Here is a 16,799-nt window from a genome sequence, read left to right as displayed (position 1 = left end):
GTGTGAGGAAGCAGCAGGATTATTGGTTGTAGGACAGGTTTAGTGAGTGGAAATCGAGGACAAGACACTGTCAACTAGTTGGTGCCACCACCAAAGGCAAGCTTGACCGCATCCGGAGGAAAGCACCTGATGAACTCCTGGGTGCCTCTGCTCCCGGCCGAGGCTCCTGTGTTGCACTAGGCACAGGGTACGAGTCTTTACTGAGACAGCAGAATTGAACTGGCTGGGATCACCAGGACCTAGAAGTTGTGTCCGCAGCACTCCTATGGCAGGGTTTGTTGCATTCCAGATTTAACCATGGCTCTAGGAACAGCTGGGCTTAGCTATGTAAGCCTGAGGAGGCAGCAGTAGCAATGGCTGGGGGGGGAGCTGTGAAGGACCTCTGAGGAGCCCCCTGTGCCAGGGGCCAGCCCAGGTGGCACTGCAGTCACCGCAGGAAGCACAACATGGCACTTGCCTATGGGAACAAGGTGAGGACAGGCCATGACTCCAAAGCTGAGGGAGGGCCTGGACTTTCAGGCTTCCTCTTCCCAGGTCTCTGGACTATGCAGAAGAGCTCAGACCCGTGAGTTTCATCTGTGCTGCACTTTGCTCGGGTGATCCAGCGGCAAAGCCTGTAAGCAAGGGCTGGAGATCACAAGTATGTACCTCTGCGGCGTCTCCAGCCCTCTGGCTTCCTTCCTGTACAGGTGCCTTGGCCATACTCCCCGTGTACCTCTTCGGAGGTTTTACCACCACCCCTACAAGGCTGTGGCATCTGCTCCCTCCACTCACCTGCCCCTGTGGTGGTGATGACTTTGGGCTTGCTGCGGGCACCATCTCCTTTGGTGGTGTAGGCAGCGACGGTGACGGAGTAGGTGGTTTCTGGCAGCAGGCCTCCGATGACCGTCTCCTGGGAGCGCATCCACGAGGCAGGGAAGAGGCAAACGAGAAGAGCAAATACTTGTTACTGGAGTGAGCAAAAGCAGGGCACCGGGGTCAGTATCTCCAACAGCAACACACCAACACACTTGCTGGCTCACACTCAGGCATTGCATTCAAGCACACACCCGCACAGAGCCAGCAAACAACAAGTGCTGCCACTCCACCACTCACCTGCCTAATTTCAACTCCTGCCTCTAACACTTGGCCTTTCCAGGGACCCACCAGCAACTTCTGTCAGCAGCTGTGCTCTCCCACGGCTTCTGCCAAGAGGGAGATCTGCTCCAGAGACCGTCTTGTGTTAAGCAAGAGCCACCCTGCCGCAGCAAGCCTGAGAGTAAGAGGACTGTGGAGCTGTGAACCAGGGCAAAAGCCAGTTCAGCTAGCTGTGGAAATCTCTTGGGGGCTAATTGGGGGATTTTTAAAGTTGCCTCTTGGAGCAGAGCTGCAGGGAGCACAGGGGCCGGGCAGGGGCAAGGGACCCCAGGCAGGGAGCACCTGCAGTGCTACATACAGCACCGTATCCAGCCTCCCTGCCAGGCACAGCGTTGCAGGGATGGGACGGGGTCTGCACAAGGCATTGGCAAGGGAGGGAAAACCCTGCGCTGTGGGAGGTCGGGGAGGAGGGTGGATTCGGCAGGGTGCGAGCACCCTTGTGTGCTCTGGCTTCCCCTGGGCAGGAGCAGGGCACAGCTCTGCACTTCAATTTGAGATCAAAGAGAGGAGCACCGCTCCTCCCTCCTGGCCTCAAGCAGCAACATGCCAAGCCCGGCTGGCCAGGCCTGCAAGCGAGCAAGCACAGTGAGTTCAGCAGCTCCCAGCAGCTTGCGGCGAGCTCAGGGCAGGCACCCCTGAGCATGATTCGACTGTGGGCACTGTGAAAGGGACTGGGGCCATTAGCACTAATAACCCATCAGGTCAGGGAGCGAGAGACAACTGGGTTGGAAAGGGGCTGGGGAAGTTTTTGGAAAGGAAGCAGAGGCTCTGGGTTGGTTATTTACTCTTTCAGACAGAGAGAAGGGCAGAGATGGAGAAGGTTAAGCTCGAGTTGTTGAGGACAGGCAGCACGAGCACTGTTAGAGGCTGCTCCAGGGGTCTGATCTCTGCTGGGGGGATCCCTGCCAGCTTGAGGGGGATGAGGGCGCCTGTGGTTGCTCTCAGAGCACAGCCAGTCTCCCATCACTCACTTGCACAAACACCCACACCATTAAACCTGCTGATTTCCATTCAGTGCTGCTGGTTTAGGTTACCTGCCCAGGCTTACTCATCAAAATCACCCTGCTACCATTGCGGAACCAGTCAGCCCAGAGAAAAATCAACAAGCACCAACAAGAACCCCGCCAAAAATCACCGTGTGAACCAAAGTCCGATCCCAACTCCGCCCCTGCAGCAGATCGTGTGTGCGGGCGAGTGGACGCACAGTCCGATCGGTGCCAATGGACCCGCGGGGGAAGCACTCACACAAAACCTGCAGACTCTGAACATCCCAAGAGAATTCACTCCTCCCAAACCCATGCAAAGAGAAATTCTCACGCAAAACCATGCCACCGGGAGCAAAGCAAGCGAGCTGGGAGGAGGGGAGAGAGATGAGGGATGGATGAAAGAAGGTCTGATTGCATAATGTAAACACAGTGCTGTCATGAGAAAGCCACTCTGAGCGAGAATCCTCTGTATAAAGCAGGAGGAGAAATGCATCGTGCTGGGGAAGCTCACAGTAGGGCACGTAATTGAATTGCTGACTCTAAAAAGGTCATTTTCTAGTTTGTTCCTACAAATTTATATTTCAAAATTATGTGGGAAAAATTGGATTTTACTGTTTAAATGTGATTGTTTTCTTATTACTATCTCTGTTTCAGCCAAAGGTCATGGTTGAGAGTGTAGGTTATTTTTCATGACTACGATCAATGTGGTTTAAAGATTATGTATCTAATTTTACCACGTAACTTGGTGGGCCAACTACTGCAGAAAGTAGTATCTACCTCCTGAGTTGATCACTTGAGCCTGCCTAAAACTGCACTGCAACAAGCTGGAAATACAGATTACAGGAAATGTCAATTGCTTTTCTGCATTTAGTAGCAATCTAAATGCCAATTTTCTCTGGATTTGCTGCTTGTGGAAGGTTTCACAATGTAACTCTCCAGCCTCATTAAGGAAGTGAAAGGGATGTTTTGACAGCACTATGTCTACAAAATTCACAAATCGATTTACCAAACCCCTCTTTTCCAACCTGGAATACACACAAGTGGTACTTACGTGGTCGACGGAGTCCTCAGCTCTCCACTGACGGGGGAGAAAGGAAGGAGGAGAGAAAAATGGAGACACAGAATTTTAAGGGGCAACGTGTAGGAAGGGGATGACGACGACAACAACAGCAGGGGTTAGCAGGAGTGGGTTGGGGGGATTACAACACTTATACACAGAGGGTCACCTGGCACAGGCTGTGCCAAGGGAAGGAATGGCATAGAGCAATTTTCTACATGCCGCCAGCCTGCGCAGCAGGTCTGAGATCATTCACACAAACAGGGGCAAAGAGCTTCCTTCTCACACGGATGGAGAGGTCACCACTTCCTAACTTGGCAGTCCTTTCCCCTTCTGGCTTTGTTTGCACTTTTCTGCCTCTTCCACAGACAGAAATAAGAAGGGACAGCTTGTATCAACACAGCTCTGGGGCTGACTGCTGCCCCACAAGTCACTCAAAACAGTTTTGTGACCTTATCTCCGCTTTCTGTACTAGTGATCCTGCAGCCACCATCTCTTGTTGAGAACCAAGGGCTTTGACACACAAAACTCAGAGGGTACTCTCTGCAGGGAAGCATCAATGCAGCATTTACAGAGCTTGTCTTTCTTGTATCGTTTGCAAGAAAATGCTCTGGGGACCTCAGAAAACCGAGAAGTGCTGTCTCTTGTAAACAGCGCAAGAGAGGCTGAGATCTTACACAGAGCTTCACGCCAAGCCGCTCCTCCCCAGCAGTGCTGCGTGGCTTGGAGTGAGGCTCAGACTGGTGCCTGTACTGAGGAAACGGCTTCTCACTCCCAATTACACAACACCAAGTGGCAACACTCACTTGACAAGAGCAGCCCTGCAGGTAAGACAAACCATTTCCCAGCAAAAGCTCACGTGGGTTCTCAGCTATGGCAGCTCAACTAGGGCTCTGAAGGGGGAACGCATAGGTTTATGGCTGGATTTGGGGCTCTAAGGTATCAAAGCTGCATTGGGGTGGCGAGATTTAGAGACCTTGGCTGCTGCCACGGATGCCCATAGCACTGTTCTTTGTGGTTGATGCACCAAAGGAAGGTTTGCAGAGATCACAGCGAGCTCTCTCAGCCAAGGTGATGCGTTACATCTCAGGTTACTAAATCTGCCTGAAGGAAGCACCGGTTGATGGGTTCAAGCATAGAGATGAAAGTGGAAGATAGGTATCATTGCCCCTGACTCACACTGTGAGCCTTGGCAAGCCTTGACCTGAGCCTGAGCTGCCAGCTGTGAAATGGTGCTCAGATACTGACTTGCTCAGGACACTGGCAAGCCCAGCTAACGCTGCTCAAGTGCCCGGGAACCTGCAAGTGCAGCACAAGTACTAAATGGTATTAAAGCTACAAGTTGCCTTTTGTGCTGAGGCCATTTGAGGTGTCTTTCACAGGCTGCAGCCTATCACAGCAGCAGAGTAAAAACGGTAAAATACACGGCATACCTTCAAAATATTTTTTATTCTCTAAATTCAGAAAGAAGCAGTGACTGGAGAAACATTCCTTTAAGATTTTACTACAGTTCACTCACTCAATGACATGAGACTGCAGTAGAATTATCCCCCTAAACCATCTTAAAATTTAATTTCAGTAAAGAGGTCAAGTTGTCCCTAAAGACTTCCTATAAAGCAAATGCCCTCACTAAGTATTGTGGTCACTAAAGGCCCTCTTTCCACACACATCCTGGTGTTATTGCCAGTGTTGCATGCTTAGCTCAACCCAAGTCATTGCAGCTGACATCTTACCTGCACTAGTCAGCCCCTACCATGGTCAACGGCCACACACTCTGCCTCGCTGATCTAAAACCTAGCAAAAGTCTTGCTCCAGGAACGACACAAGGCCTGGTAGCTCCTTCTCCCAGAAGTACGCTTCTGTTTCAACACCATGTCCCTGACGGATGGGTACACCCCAACCCTCCTCCGTGTCACTGCGGGAGCAGAAGGTGACACCCCACTGCAACGAGCAGGGGAGTCGACCTGGGCTCAGGAGGCTGCTGCATCTCACAGCCTCTCACACCACAGCGGGGAGCTTATCACCCACTCGGATTTTATACCAAGTGTTTAATGTTCAAACTCTGTCTGCTCTTATGTTTCAGTGGACTTTAATCTTGCATCAGATCAGAGTGCAAAGAAACGCCTTGAGATCTGTGCTGGAGGAATAACAGTGAAAAGCCAGGCCTGCATGAATACCCTGGTATAAATTCAGTTTCATTATGAAAATATCATCTGCAGATCAAAACATTTCCTTCCTTAAACTAGTTCAATTGCTTCTTTACTGTTTAAGGTTGGTCAGTAAGACAAATTGATCTGAAAAGCCCAGGAGCTGTCATAAAAAGAACTCAGACAGGGCTGTGTGCATAAGGCAGGATGGCCCAGGGAAGTGCTAAAGCTAACAGTGTGTATTTATGGCAGCTGCAATGCCTTAACGTTTCATTTTACACTTCAACACCGCACAGCGTAGTCATGTCTCACAAGGGAACAGCTGTTTTCCCTGACCATAGCTCTTGCAAAAGACAGACTCAAGCTGTCCTAAACAGCCCCAGCTATGGGAAGTAGATACTGTGGTTTTCCTGCAGATCCTTCTCCTCTCTGCTTCAGTGACCGTGGTGCAAGAGTGAAACTCCACGTGTAAACTTGGGTGCTCAGCCTGTGGGATGCAGAAGTGTCTGAGGGCTCCAGAGGTGTCTGAGGGGTCCAGAACTTTGCCTTTGTCCATTAGTGAAACATCTCTTGGATGATGCCTTTCAGTTTTGTCCCACTTCGGAAGCAGAGTACATCTCACCTCCATGCCAGACTCTTACCTAGCCGAGTACACGTGCACGAGGAGCTCTTCCAAGTAGATTCAGATAAAGATCCTTGACTATCACCCAGGGAAAGAGAGAGGCTGTAAATTCTTCTGTGTTATGCCTGGGGTGGGCACTGCCCAGGGAAAAAAGGAGTCTCTGCTTCCCCTTTCTCCTTTGATCTCAACCCAGCTTGAAGTGCCTGCTGTTAACTTCTTCCTGCTCTTCTGGAGCAAGCTGGTGGGATGTGCACTCGGTCTGCATGCTGGATGGAGAAGTGTTGCCTGCAAAGACCACAGAATCTTCCTATGAGCCTGCAGCCCTTCTCGTGGGCAGAACACCTCTCCCCTGCCACGACTCTGTTTGCAGAGCAGGAGGAGGAGGTGGCAGGAGTCTCTCTTCCACAAAGCCTGACCTCCTTTACCCAGCCGTACCCAGCCAGCTCCCAGCAGCAGCAGCACTGCAAAGCTATCTGTGCAGGCTGGATCTGCAGAGGGCTGTAAGCAGCGAGGCTAATGTGTACACCACATCCCCAGAGAGATGTGGGCAGCAGGCTCTCCAGAAAATACGCTGCACAGTTGAGGGCAGGAGCAGTTGTCAAGGCCACATTGCAGCATGGGGAGGTGTTCCAGTCCAGGCTGAGACAAGCAGACTGGGAGCAGGACACAATGGACCAACAGCTAGGTTCAGGCAGGGTCTAGCTGCCTGTCTTGTAACGAGCAAACTAGTCACACTTGCACAGGAACCCGAACAGGAAGGCCCATCCTCCCCTGGCCCTGCTGCCTCCTTTGTGCCCGGTGCTCCAGACTCCGCACTGCCTGGTGCTGCTCAGCTCCGAGCTCTGCAGGACACACAGGACTGGTACCTGGGAAGGGATGGAGGGCATCAGGCCCACTGCTCCTCCCAACATGCTGCAGCTGCCCAGGGATTGGAGACCAAGGAAAGCAGGTGGTCCCTTGCCCTCCCCTGAAGAACCTGATGCTTGTGCCCAAGGCCCTGCCATCCCCCGCTCCCTCAAGACAGCAAGGTCTTGTATGAGAGAAGTGGAGTGCAGCTGGCACCCTGCACTGGTCCCCCTGGTCCTTGCAAAAGTGCTCTTGGTGCTTGGCTGTGTTGCGCACAAGACCCATGGCAGAGAAATGGATCTTCTGCCATCGCCCACCACAGGACCTGGCTGTGCCATGAGGGCAGGGCTGGTGCAGGAGGTGGTGCAGGTATCTGACCCAGCTCTGCAGTGATACACATCCTCTCTCTGGGCACTTCTCCACAGGGCATGGTCACATCTGCTTGTCCATCAGTCTGTCAGTAGGAGGTGAACGCTCAGACAAGAAGGCACAGAGAGGTCTGACGCAGGTAATCAGTCACAGACGCAGCCATGGACGGGAGAAAGAGTTCTCAAGTCCATCACAAAACCTTCCTAACAACTGATTACTCTTCCTAGGCAGGAGGCTGCAAAATAAAACGTGATCTCCTCAGCACCAGGGCCCCCACTTCTCTACTGTTTTAGTCCTTTCCGCTCAAATGGTTTTGAAAACTCAGATTCTATATTATCTCCATAGCTAACATCTCCATTCCCTTTCCTTTTTCCTTTCATCTTCGTTTACTCTCTCTATGTTTCTCATCTTCAGTCAGGAAAAATCATGAGTCAGCTTTAATACCAGTGTCTTCACACCATCTGCAGCAAGCAGATTATGTGGCACATACCTCCTCAAAATCAGCAGACAGCCTGGCCAGGCAGGAGGAGGGGCTCTGCCTACGTGTCCAGAGCATTTCTTCTCTGACCTCAGATTTTCAATCAGTTTAATTCTCTCCTTGTGCACTGATATAAACTGTGGCTATATTCTGGCCATCTTCATCCTGTGACCTTCAGCGACAGGTGGTGCAGTGAATCTTTGTTTTCTCCCATAGAAAACCACTCTTCCAAGACTACTTTTTAAAGTTTGATCTGGGTATTTGCAAAGACATGCACTGCTGTACTGAAAGATGGCAGCTCTTACAGCATTCTTCAGTTTCTGGAGCAGGTGTATTTCATCACAAGCAAAGGTCACGCCTGGCTTCTCATTATTTTGGGAAATAAAGACCTCTTCTGCCAAGTCAGTGAAACCTCTTCCCTGCAGGATCATCATTACCTTATTCCACGAGTGACATGACTCCTTCAGAGTAGTCACTTCTCTGCAACTATCTTTTGGCCTTCACTTCCGTCCAAAAATTACAGTGGTTGAGTTCAGCACCATACACCGGGGAAAAAAAAATAACAGCAATCGAGAACTTTCCCACATAAATTCACCAGATATGAAAGACTGGTAAGTGGTCTAACAGGCCAGGAAACTTCAAGCAGCTTGCCTCCTTGATGCACACATTCAAAATAATGCAAAATCCGATACTCCTTGGAAAGTTTCTGGCTCTGGCATCCTTATTCCTGCACATTAGTATGGGGTTTCTCTCTCTGAAATGTATGAGTAAGGAGTGAAAGCAGAACTGGCTGGGCAACCATAAAATATTTGAAAACACCAACAAGAACAACATTGCCAACTTCACCCACCTACGCTTGGGACCAACCCATTAACTCCAAACTCCAGCTGAACAACACAGCATCAATTGTTCAAACAACACAGAAGATTATATCCTCCTGGAATATATAAAGGGCAGTAAGCATCTTTTCTAACGATTAAAATAAAGCAACATCTGAAACATAAACAGAGACGTGCTCCAGACAACACTGCAAGGACCCTCAAAGCATTTTCTGTCTTTAAAGTTTTCCCCTTCGACATTATTAGTGAGTTTTATCCTTCAGAATATGAATGGGGAGTAAAGCCATCTCTGTGCGCTGCACTCCCCACTGACAAACGTATAAATGATTCACAGCTGCATTCAGGAGGCAGATCAATTAATCATTGCAGCTCTCCAGTATTTATATTGGGCATCATTCAAGCAAGCCAGCTCTGAATCGATTATCCGTTGCTTCCAACAGCAGCAGATCCTGTACTTCATTTATACGATTATCTTTCTTGAGAAGAGCATGGGTCATCCAGGATGAAGGACCCTTGCTCCAAAGAAGAGTTGTGTTTCACCACCGACAGGGCACCAAACACTTCCCTGGACCCTGGGAAAGAGGGAACTACACATCACTGGGCTGAGCAGAGTGCATAACCATGCCTGAAGCACCGCGTGGGAACAGGGCCTCAGCTCACAGCCTGTGAGGTACCCAGGAGATGGCATAAATAAATACGAGCAGATTCTTGTATGGCAATTGGAGAGCGCAAAGTCATTTACAGGTGATGCAGGCCTGCACCTCACTCTTCCCTTCACCCCATTCCAGCCTTTCCCAGACTCAGTTTGCTTCACCTACAGTTTGGGTTCAAGAGGCAACACGAGGTCAAGTCCCTGCCTTGCAAAAGCAGGAGGGAAGGAGGCTTTGCTGAGCCAGAGTGGGGCTGTCCTGCCTGGCGTGCTGTGCCCACCCAACGGTGCAGAACCACCCCCACACCCCAGGAACAGGCAGCACCCCGGTGGACTCTGCCGAGAGAGAAACTTTGCCCTGTACGTAGTCAGCAGCACAAAAGAAGCAGACTTTGAAGCTCTCTGATGGTTTATAACCTGACTGGCAAAACACAATTTGCTCCAGCTGGAGTCTGCACAGGACAGGCAGGCAGAGAGAGGTACATGTTGGAGAAGGGCTAACAGAGGAGCATCGTCCAATACCTCATCTTTATACCTCATCTTTCCTACAGCAATCCTTTCCTGATTAAACTTGCTTGTCCCTCTGTGGTGAAGGAAGGTGCCATGCCCGCCAGCCCGTGGTGCCCACATCGTACCTGTGCTTCTGACAGCATGACGTCCTTGATCACTGGCTGCCCTTGGGGCTCGTTGTTTTCCAGCTTCACGTATGTAACCTGGTACCCGCGGATCTGCCCGTGCTGTTTGTTGGAGATGGGCAGCTTCCAGCTCACCCGGATGGCAGTCGAATTCACAGACTCCACCTCCACCTTTCGCGGTGGGGCACTGGGCACTGTAACACACACAAGATGGACAGTTAGCAGGTACCACACAACTGCTGTCACTCCTTTGCTACCTTCCCTCCACCTTATCGCAAGGATGGCCCTGCTGGCACAAGCTCCCCGTCCTGGCCCAGGAGGTCACACTGCAGTTTTCCAGCATGACCACATCTCCAACCTCTTCCCAGTATCCAAGCACTTTTGCTACTCTCAGTACGAAAGAGCACTACACTACTGCGACATGCAGGAGCACCCCTAATAAAAGCCACGGTGCTGGATTAGACACAAGGTCCACCTATCCCTCTCTTGTCTCCAGCAGTAGGGGAGCAAGGAACAACACGAGAATATAGTAGAATACAAAGAACATGGTAACCACCTGCAGCTCAGGGTGCCCTGCAGCAGAGACAGGGGTTTTGAAGCCACCTTTGCATCCTGCCTGTCACAACACCTCCCTCCTCTCAGATCCCTCTGTGTACACCTGAATGCAGTCCCATAGCCCCAGGTAGTGCAGCCAGGTGTGGCGCCTGCCCTGCAGGGAGCCCTGGTACGCGCCACCAGCCAGAGCGCACACACGCTCCTCCCCTGGGACAGCAAGAGGTTAACGAGGGTGAAAAGCACCATCCTAAACCAATAACCCAGAGCTCAGAGACAGCAGCCACTGAACTCAGCCAGATAAAGGGGCCCGTGGGGATTGTGACAGCTCTGGGGACTGTATTTCATGCACGGCTAGCTGCATGCTTTTTGATAATAAAATGAAAAATTACACTGCCCAGAAAATATCAATTTTCTTGCAAGGTGAGGCCCGCTTAAAAAATGTATTTATACCCTATTTACCATTTGGAAAAATTACCTCCTTATTACTTTTTACTCTTGCATTGACTGTGACAAAAATGTCAATGCTAAAAAATTAGCCTCTTGGTTGCTCCTGGAGAGCTCCCTCCCGCTGAAGCAGCTGGGCGCAGACGTGTGCGCTCCCTGTGGAGGACACCGCTGCCACGCGAGTGCCCAGCACCCAAGCGAAAGACCTGGGCTCCATCCTGGCACCTCTACTGCAGGACCCTTTCCACCCTCCACTGCCTGGGAAAATCCTGGGGTCTGGAACCCCATACGCCCCAATTCTCAGCAAAGCAAGAAACAAGCTGTTATTAGATAATTAGGGATGGATAGCTGACACGCAGACATAACAAGTGTTGCTATTTCAACCAACTAGATGGGAAGAAACATCTACCCAGCAGGTGAGCACAGTTTAAGCCGCAGGGCAATACATTAATTTCCCCAGATGTCCTTCTTAATTGTAGATAATTAAATAAAATAGCGAAAGGAGGAATGGAGCATTTTAGCCCCATGAGGCCAGCTCAAGGTATGGGAATGGAGGGGGCTGTGCCTAAATAGTTATCACTTTCTGGCTGGAGCAGCCTATGCTGCAATCCACAATTCACTTAGTGCACTGACCTTGCACAAGCCACAGGGCTCTCCTGCCCTAGCAAGACACCTGCCCACACACACAGTTGGGAGTCCAAGCGAAAAACAAGATCCTCCCTGAGAACTAGACAGAAGCTGCATGTCAAGCTCTGCTGGCAAGAGGAGGCAGGAGGCCTTGGCAGGACACAAAAAGATGTGAATGTGAACAGACCACAGTGTTTCGAGGAACATTATCCTACCCCATTATGGGAAGTATGTGCTGTGTCTGAGACCCAAACAGGGAAAGTTCAATTTGTTTTCAGATCACAGTTTAGCATTTCTCCTTCCTTCATCACAGGTATCTACTGAGCATCAGCATGTCAGAGGGATATGAAATCACTCCTGACAGCTGAGCTGGAATGTCCAACCACAGTGCCCGAAAACTAACTGAGAGAGCTTGTTGCGACATTTCTGGGGTAGCAGCTTCCCCTGGGCTACAACTCTGCTGAATGAGAACTGAAGCAAACAATACAGGCAGCAGGACACACACAGATGTGTTTGCCAGCCCAAGAACGCAGTCAGTGAGCATTCCCAGACGCCACTTCCAAAGCCACGGAGACGTGGGGGACAGTGGCAGCCCATTTAGGGAAACCGTAACATGTCTGGTTTCAATTTGCCACACTGACTGGGCAATGCAGAGATCACCACTTCTTTGCCTGGACACTGCATCTCTTTCTTCTCCCATTAAATCTGCAGCTTCTGGGGTCAGCATGAAACCATGGAAGCTCCTACTGTCACCCTGAGCTCTGGCACTTTCAAAGGAAATGGCTTAAGTCATGATGACATAACTGACAGCCCTGCTAATACAAAGCAATTTCTCTTTAAAGCTGTCGTATCCAGTAAAGTGTTCTGTACATGCGATATTCTGACTCTTGAGTGCAAGAGCAGATTTATATAAGCTGTAGCTTGCCTGGAAGCCAGGGCAGGAAGCAGCTTTATTGCAACATCTACAGGTTTCAAATGGATTTCTTTTCCCCTCTTTAGTTTGCTGGATTTCAGGTCAACAAGTAAACTTTAAGTCCTAATCTCACAATGTGAGAGAAGCCTTTGCCTGGGAGAATTCAAATTACCTTCAGTAAAACAGAAACCACGACCACCAAACACTAGAAACCCCAAATGGCAAAGCAGTGCAACGCCTTGTCATGCGCGCAGGAGGCACTGCTAACACACACAGGACCCTCGTGGGACCACACCAGGATATCTGACCCACAGCCTGGAGGCAACCATCATATCAGAGCAAGGGCCAGCAGAGCAACTCCCCACTCCCTGGAGCAGCTGACCACAGCATTGCTCCTCACAGTCTCCAGTCCTGCTCGAAAAGCACTGCCAGGCCAACATCCCCACTCCCTTTCCCCACTTTTCCACCAACTCAGCTAGGAGAGTCCTGGTTACCCCAAGGTGGCAGCTGAAGGAGCTTTCAGTAACACCTACCATCCTCGTCAGTGCGCACGTGCACGGGGATGCTCTCCGGTCCTGGCCCCACATCAGTGTGAGCCCTTACCCACACCTTGTACTCGGTCCATTTCTCCAGGTCCTTGATCTCCCAGCTGGAGTACTCCCGTCCAATGCCATCCACCACATGCTTGGTGTTGTCATCTCCTTCCACTGCCTGGTATGCAATGGAGTACTGGGTGATGACCCCATTGCGGCTCTGGACAGGCGGTGGCACCCAACTTACCCGGATGGTAGTGGAGCTGGTGCTTACACACTCGACTTCTTGGGGTGGGGCGGAGGGGGCTGGGGATAAATAAATGAAGTGGGGAGATGAAGGGAAATGACTGGAAGAACAAACCAAAATGCACAGGGAACTTTTACCCAGCCAACTGAGCACTGAACATGTTCGTGGAAATTCAGCCAGTAGCCTCTTGGACAACTGCCTGCCTTCCTCGCAGATCATCAAAGATGGCACTAGGGGCAATTTGTATTTGAAAGGCTGATGAACAGCACAGAGACAGAAGTGCTGTTCTGCATCAGAGAATACCTTTTCACAAAGCAGTTCTGGACGCTCACTTTACCAAACACAACAAATGGCAATAAGGGAAAGGGGGAGTGAGAGAGACAGACTGATAAGGAGAAGAAAGATGCTTTCAGTGAAGATCTGAAGCAGATGGAAACCAGAAGAAGTAGGAAGCTACAGAAGGCAAGAGTGGCAGAAGGGGAAGCTCACACACCAGATTGTATGAAGGCTTGCAAAAACCCGTTCCTAGACAAGTGGAGGAAACAAAAGAGGGTAGAGAAAGCAGGTGACTGAGGTTGGCTGGAGTGTGTCCAGCCAGGGTTTGAAATCACAACCATCAGCTGTGAGCAGCACCCTGACCCAGGTGGGAGCCAGCACCATGTGGTAACAGGAGATAACATGGTTGTGCTGCTTTGCGTGTGTGCCCAGTATCTGGGACTGATTGTTTCCTGCCTGCCAAACTGGTTACCTGCCCCAGGAGCTTCCTGGCCTATGCAGCTGTACAGGCAAAGATAGGTAAGTCTTGTTCTCCCCCAAGGCAAAAAACCACCTGCATTTTATGTTAACTTCTAAGCCTCAACAATGGGATCTGGGCAGCAGACAGTTCTAAATGGGATGAGAAGCAGCCCCCTCCATACAGCACTGCTGGGGAAGAGCAGTGAAACCAATCTGTGGGGGGAAGAGAGGGATCAGGAAAGCAGAGATGACCTGGACAAAGCAGATCATGTCTAGGACACCTGCCTGGTTCATTCCCTTCTCCAGCCTTGCAGAACTGCTGTCCTGTTGCAACAGGGCCTGTACGCCATGGGAGCCCTCTTGCAGCAGCAGCAGCCCCCTCTCATTTGGCCTCACTGCCCAGCAATGCTGCAGACAGCGTGCTGGCACAGAAGGCAAGGGTGGAAGCCTGGAGAGAGAAGGGAGCGCACCTGGTCAGGGAAGGCACAAGGGAGATGGGTGTATCCCTGGGTGCTTGCACAGAAGGCAAGAGCCCTAAGCAGAGAGGGCAGGGCACCACCATGAAAACAAGTGCACACAGTTGCTCTAGGGCTAGGAAGCTGTCTGGCCAGGCAATAATGGAGTACAAGGTAACTTGCTTTGCCATGGCAGGTGAAAGGCTGCTTCCATTCTTCACTGCACCCAGAAACGCCTGAAAAAAGGCTGATGCCCTTCCCCATGCTGCAGTCTTTGAAGCCATGGATGCACCAGAGCCAGCCCTCCCAGGACACAGGGACAAGCCTGCCAGGTCACCATCTGCGCAAAAACAAATACAACCTATGTTACGCCAGATAGCAGCAAGGACCTCAGATAATTAAAGCACCCAACAATTGTGTCTTGGCTTTGCTGGGCACAGGTTGGCAGTGGGAGAAGATTTGGTAAAGCTGGGGACAGCAAGACCTCCCAACCCCACTGGTGACCTCTGCTTGCCGGGAACACGGCCCACTGGCTTACAGAGGCAGTCACAGGCTGCACGTAACACTTACTGCCCTGATGCCCGGGCTGGAGTGTGTGGAGAGAGGAAAGACGGAGAGTAAGCAGTGATAGCGCTGGATGAGATGATGCCTGAGCAGAGTCAGGCTGCTGCTACGGGAGCTACACTGGAAGAAAGAGAAGTCAAAGCAATACCTGGAAGCAAACATTTGCTCATGTGAGGGAGGCAGAGTGGGATCAGCCCTGTCATCTGATATACCAGGAGGCAGCAGGGGTAGAAAATGAATTCTCACACTCTTTTGGTTAATCAGCAGCGAAGTGGCAGAGAAGACAGTAGGAAGATATAGCGCCAAAGCAACACCAGAAGTGAATTCAAGGAAGGCATAAGGGAGACACAGTGCCTGGTGGCATCCCTCAGTGGGGAGAGCTGAGACATAGGAGTTGGGCAAGCCCTTCTTTTGGCACTGTCTGTAGACAGGCCCTTCACAGAAGAGAATTGCTCTGACTCTGGGCCTCCACAGCATCCCTTGGGATGCCGCAGCAAGCTCCTTCTCCAGAGGCAGTTTTGGCTGGCAGTGTGGACAGGTCAGACTTTGGCTGTTGACTGGGTAAGAGTCACACATATGATGTACAAGGCAAAAACTAAGATTAACAATTAAAGAGGGCAAAATAAAGCTTGATAACATGAGCAGGATCAACTTAAAATGCACAAGGAGTAGAAGTGTCTCTCCTGCAGCCAGCAAAGAGCAGACTGGGAGGCCAGCATACACTCCCACACATGGACGTACCCACACACACACTGTGCAAACCTCTGCTGCCTCTAGGCTACTCACACCGGCCTCCCCCACCCACCCAGAGCAGCCTTGTGCACCCATTCAGCGCACCTACTCCTTAAGCTAGGGAAAAGGCAGCCTTAAGACTTGCTTTCATATTTCAAGCGAGAACAGTATTTTAACGCTGAGGTCTGATGGGCACAGAGCTGATGTTCCTCTCCTGCATCACACTGCTTGCCTGAGGCACTGCAGAGTTCTGGAAAACTCCCCCGTGCTCCTCAGGCCCTCAAAGCAGCATTGCTCATACTTTTTGCAGGGTGCTCAGCAACTAAGCAAGCAGCTTAGCAGGAAAGACAGCCCAGAAAGCAGCTGTCTTCTCATGAGATGGGGTCCAAGCTGTGCTGCTGCAAGGGTACAAAGGGGCACTGCATCCCTCTGGCTTTGCTGGACAAGCATCCCTACCACACCTGAGCAGCAACACTACAAGAAAAGCCCAGTAGCAGCAATACAGATGTCCTTCTCCAGCCTATTCTGAAAAACAGAATGGTATGAGACCCTCTGTGAGCAGATGGCATGTGGAGCAGGTCATAGGAAGACGCCTGCCTTGAGGAGTCCACAATGCAAAGGTTTCTTTTACTTGGACTGTTGTGAGACTCTGAAGGACTAATTTATGCATGGAGCTGTCTCTGATAAAGTGTGTTCAAGGATAAGAGCATTCACTGATGGAATTAATTTAAGTGGCAGGAAAGTTGCTTGAACCTTTGCCTATCAATACAAAAACCATCTGAAATAGGTATACAAATCCCCACACTCAGAATTTGTTCTCAGTGTTCAAATATTTATGATCTGAACCTCTCTCCATTTTCATACCTGTCTATTGTTCAGCACTAAGCCACCTCACTTAATGAGGTAGAGGAATCCCTGTGACTGATATGTTAATGAAGCTGAGTTTTTGTCAAAGAGAAGGTCGTTCCAATAGTGAGCAGAGCTGCTCTTCCCTGCCTGTGCTCCCTTTCTAATGGCCATCTCTGCTCTCGGCTGCTGTGCATGCTGGTGCCCTCCCTGCAGGGAAGGCTGGCTGCCTTTGCCAACTGCTCACCCCACAGAGCTAGTAAATCCCAGACAGACGGTGCTAACAGAAATGTCTTTTTTCCCCCCTTTTAATGCTCTTTGCATAATGGCAAGCCCAAAAATCGTTAGTGAAAACGAGCTTATCGCAGGACCCTTTGATAGCC

At 50.7% G+C, this 16,799-nt stretch overlaps 1 protein-coding gene across 3 annotated transcripts in view; it reads right to left on the bottom strand.

Moving 5' to 3' along the window:
* The window catches only part of PTPRF (protein tyrosine phosphatase receptor type F), a 382,739-nt gene that overhangs the window by 52,066 nt on the left and 313,874 nt on the right, over positions 1–16,799 (bottom strand). For 2 of the 3 annotated variants that reach the window (XM_065657671.1, XM_065657672.1), the window contains exons 12-15: positions 12,838–13,143; positions 9,766–9,959; positions 3,175–3,201; positions 775–892 (exon numbers count right to left, since the gene is read on the bottom strand). In XM_065657671.1, the coding sequence (XP_065513743.1) occupies positions 775–892; positions 3,175–3,201; positions 9,766–9,959; positions 12,838–13,143 (645 nt within the window). The remainder of the gene's footprint in view (positions 1–774; positions 893–3,174; positions 3,202–9,765; positions 9,960–12,837; positions 13,144–16,799) is intronic. The other variant, XM_065657673.1, reaches the window with a different exon arrangement.

This window comes from Caloenas nicobarica, chromosome Z, assembly GCF_036013445.1.
Source record: "Caloenas nicobarica isolate bCalNic1 chromosome Z, bCalNic1.hap1, whole genome shotgun sequence".
Lineage (NCBI taxonomy): Eukaryota > Metazoa > Chordata > Aves > Columbiformes > Columbidae > Caloenas > Caloenas nicobarica.
The sequence above is the reverse complement of the archived record's forward strand: the minus strand, read 5'-3'. Positions and strand labels throughout refer to the sequence as shown.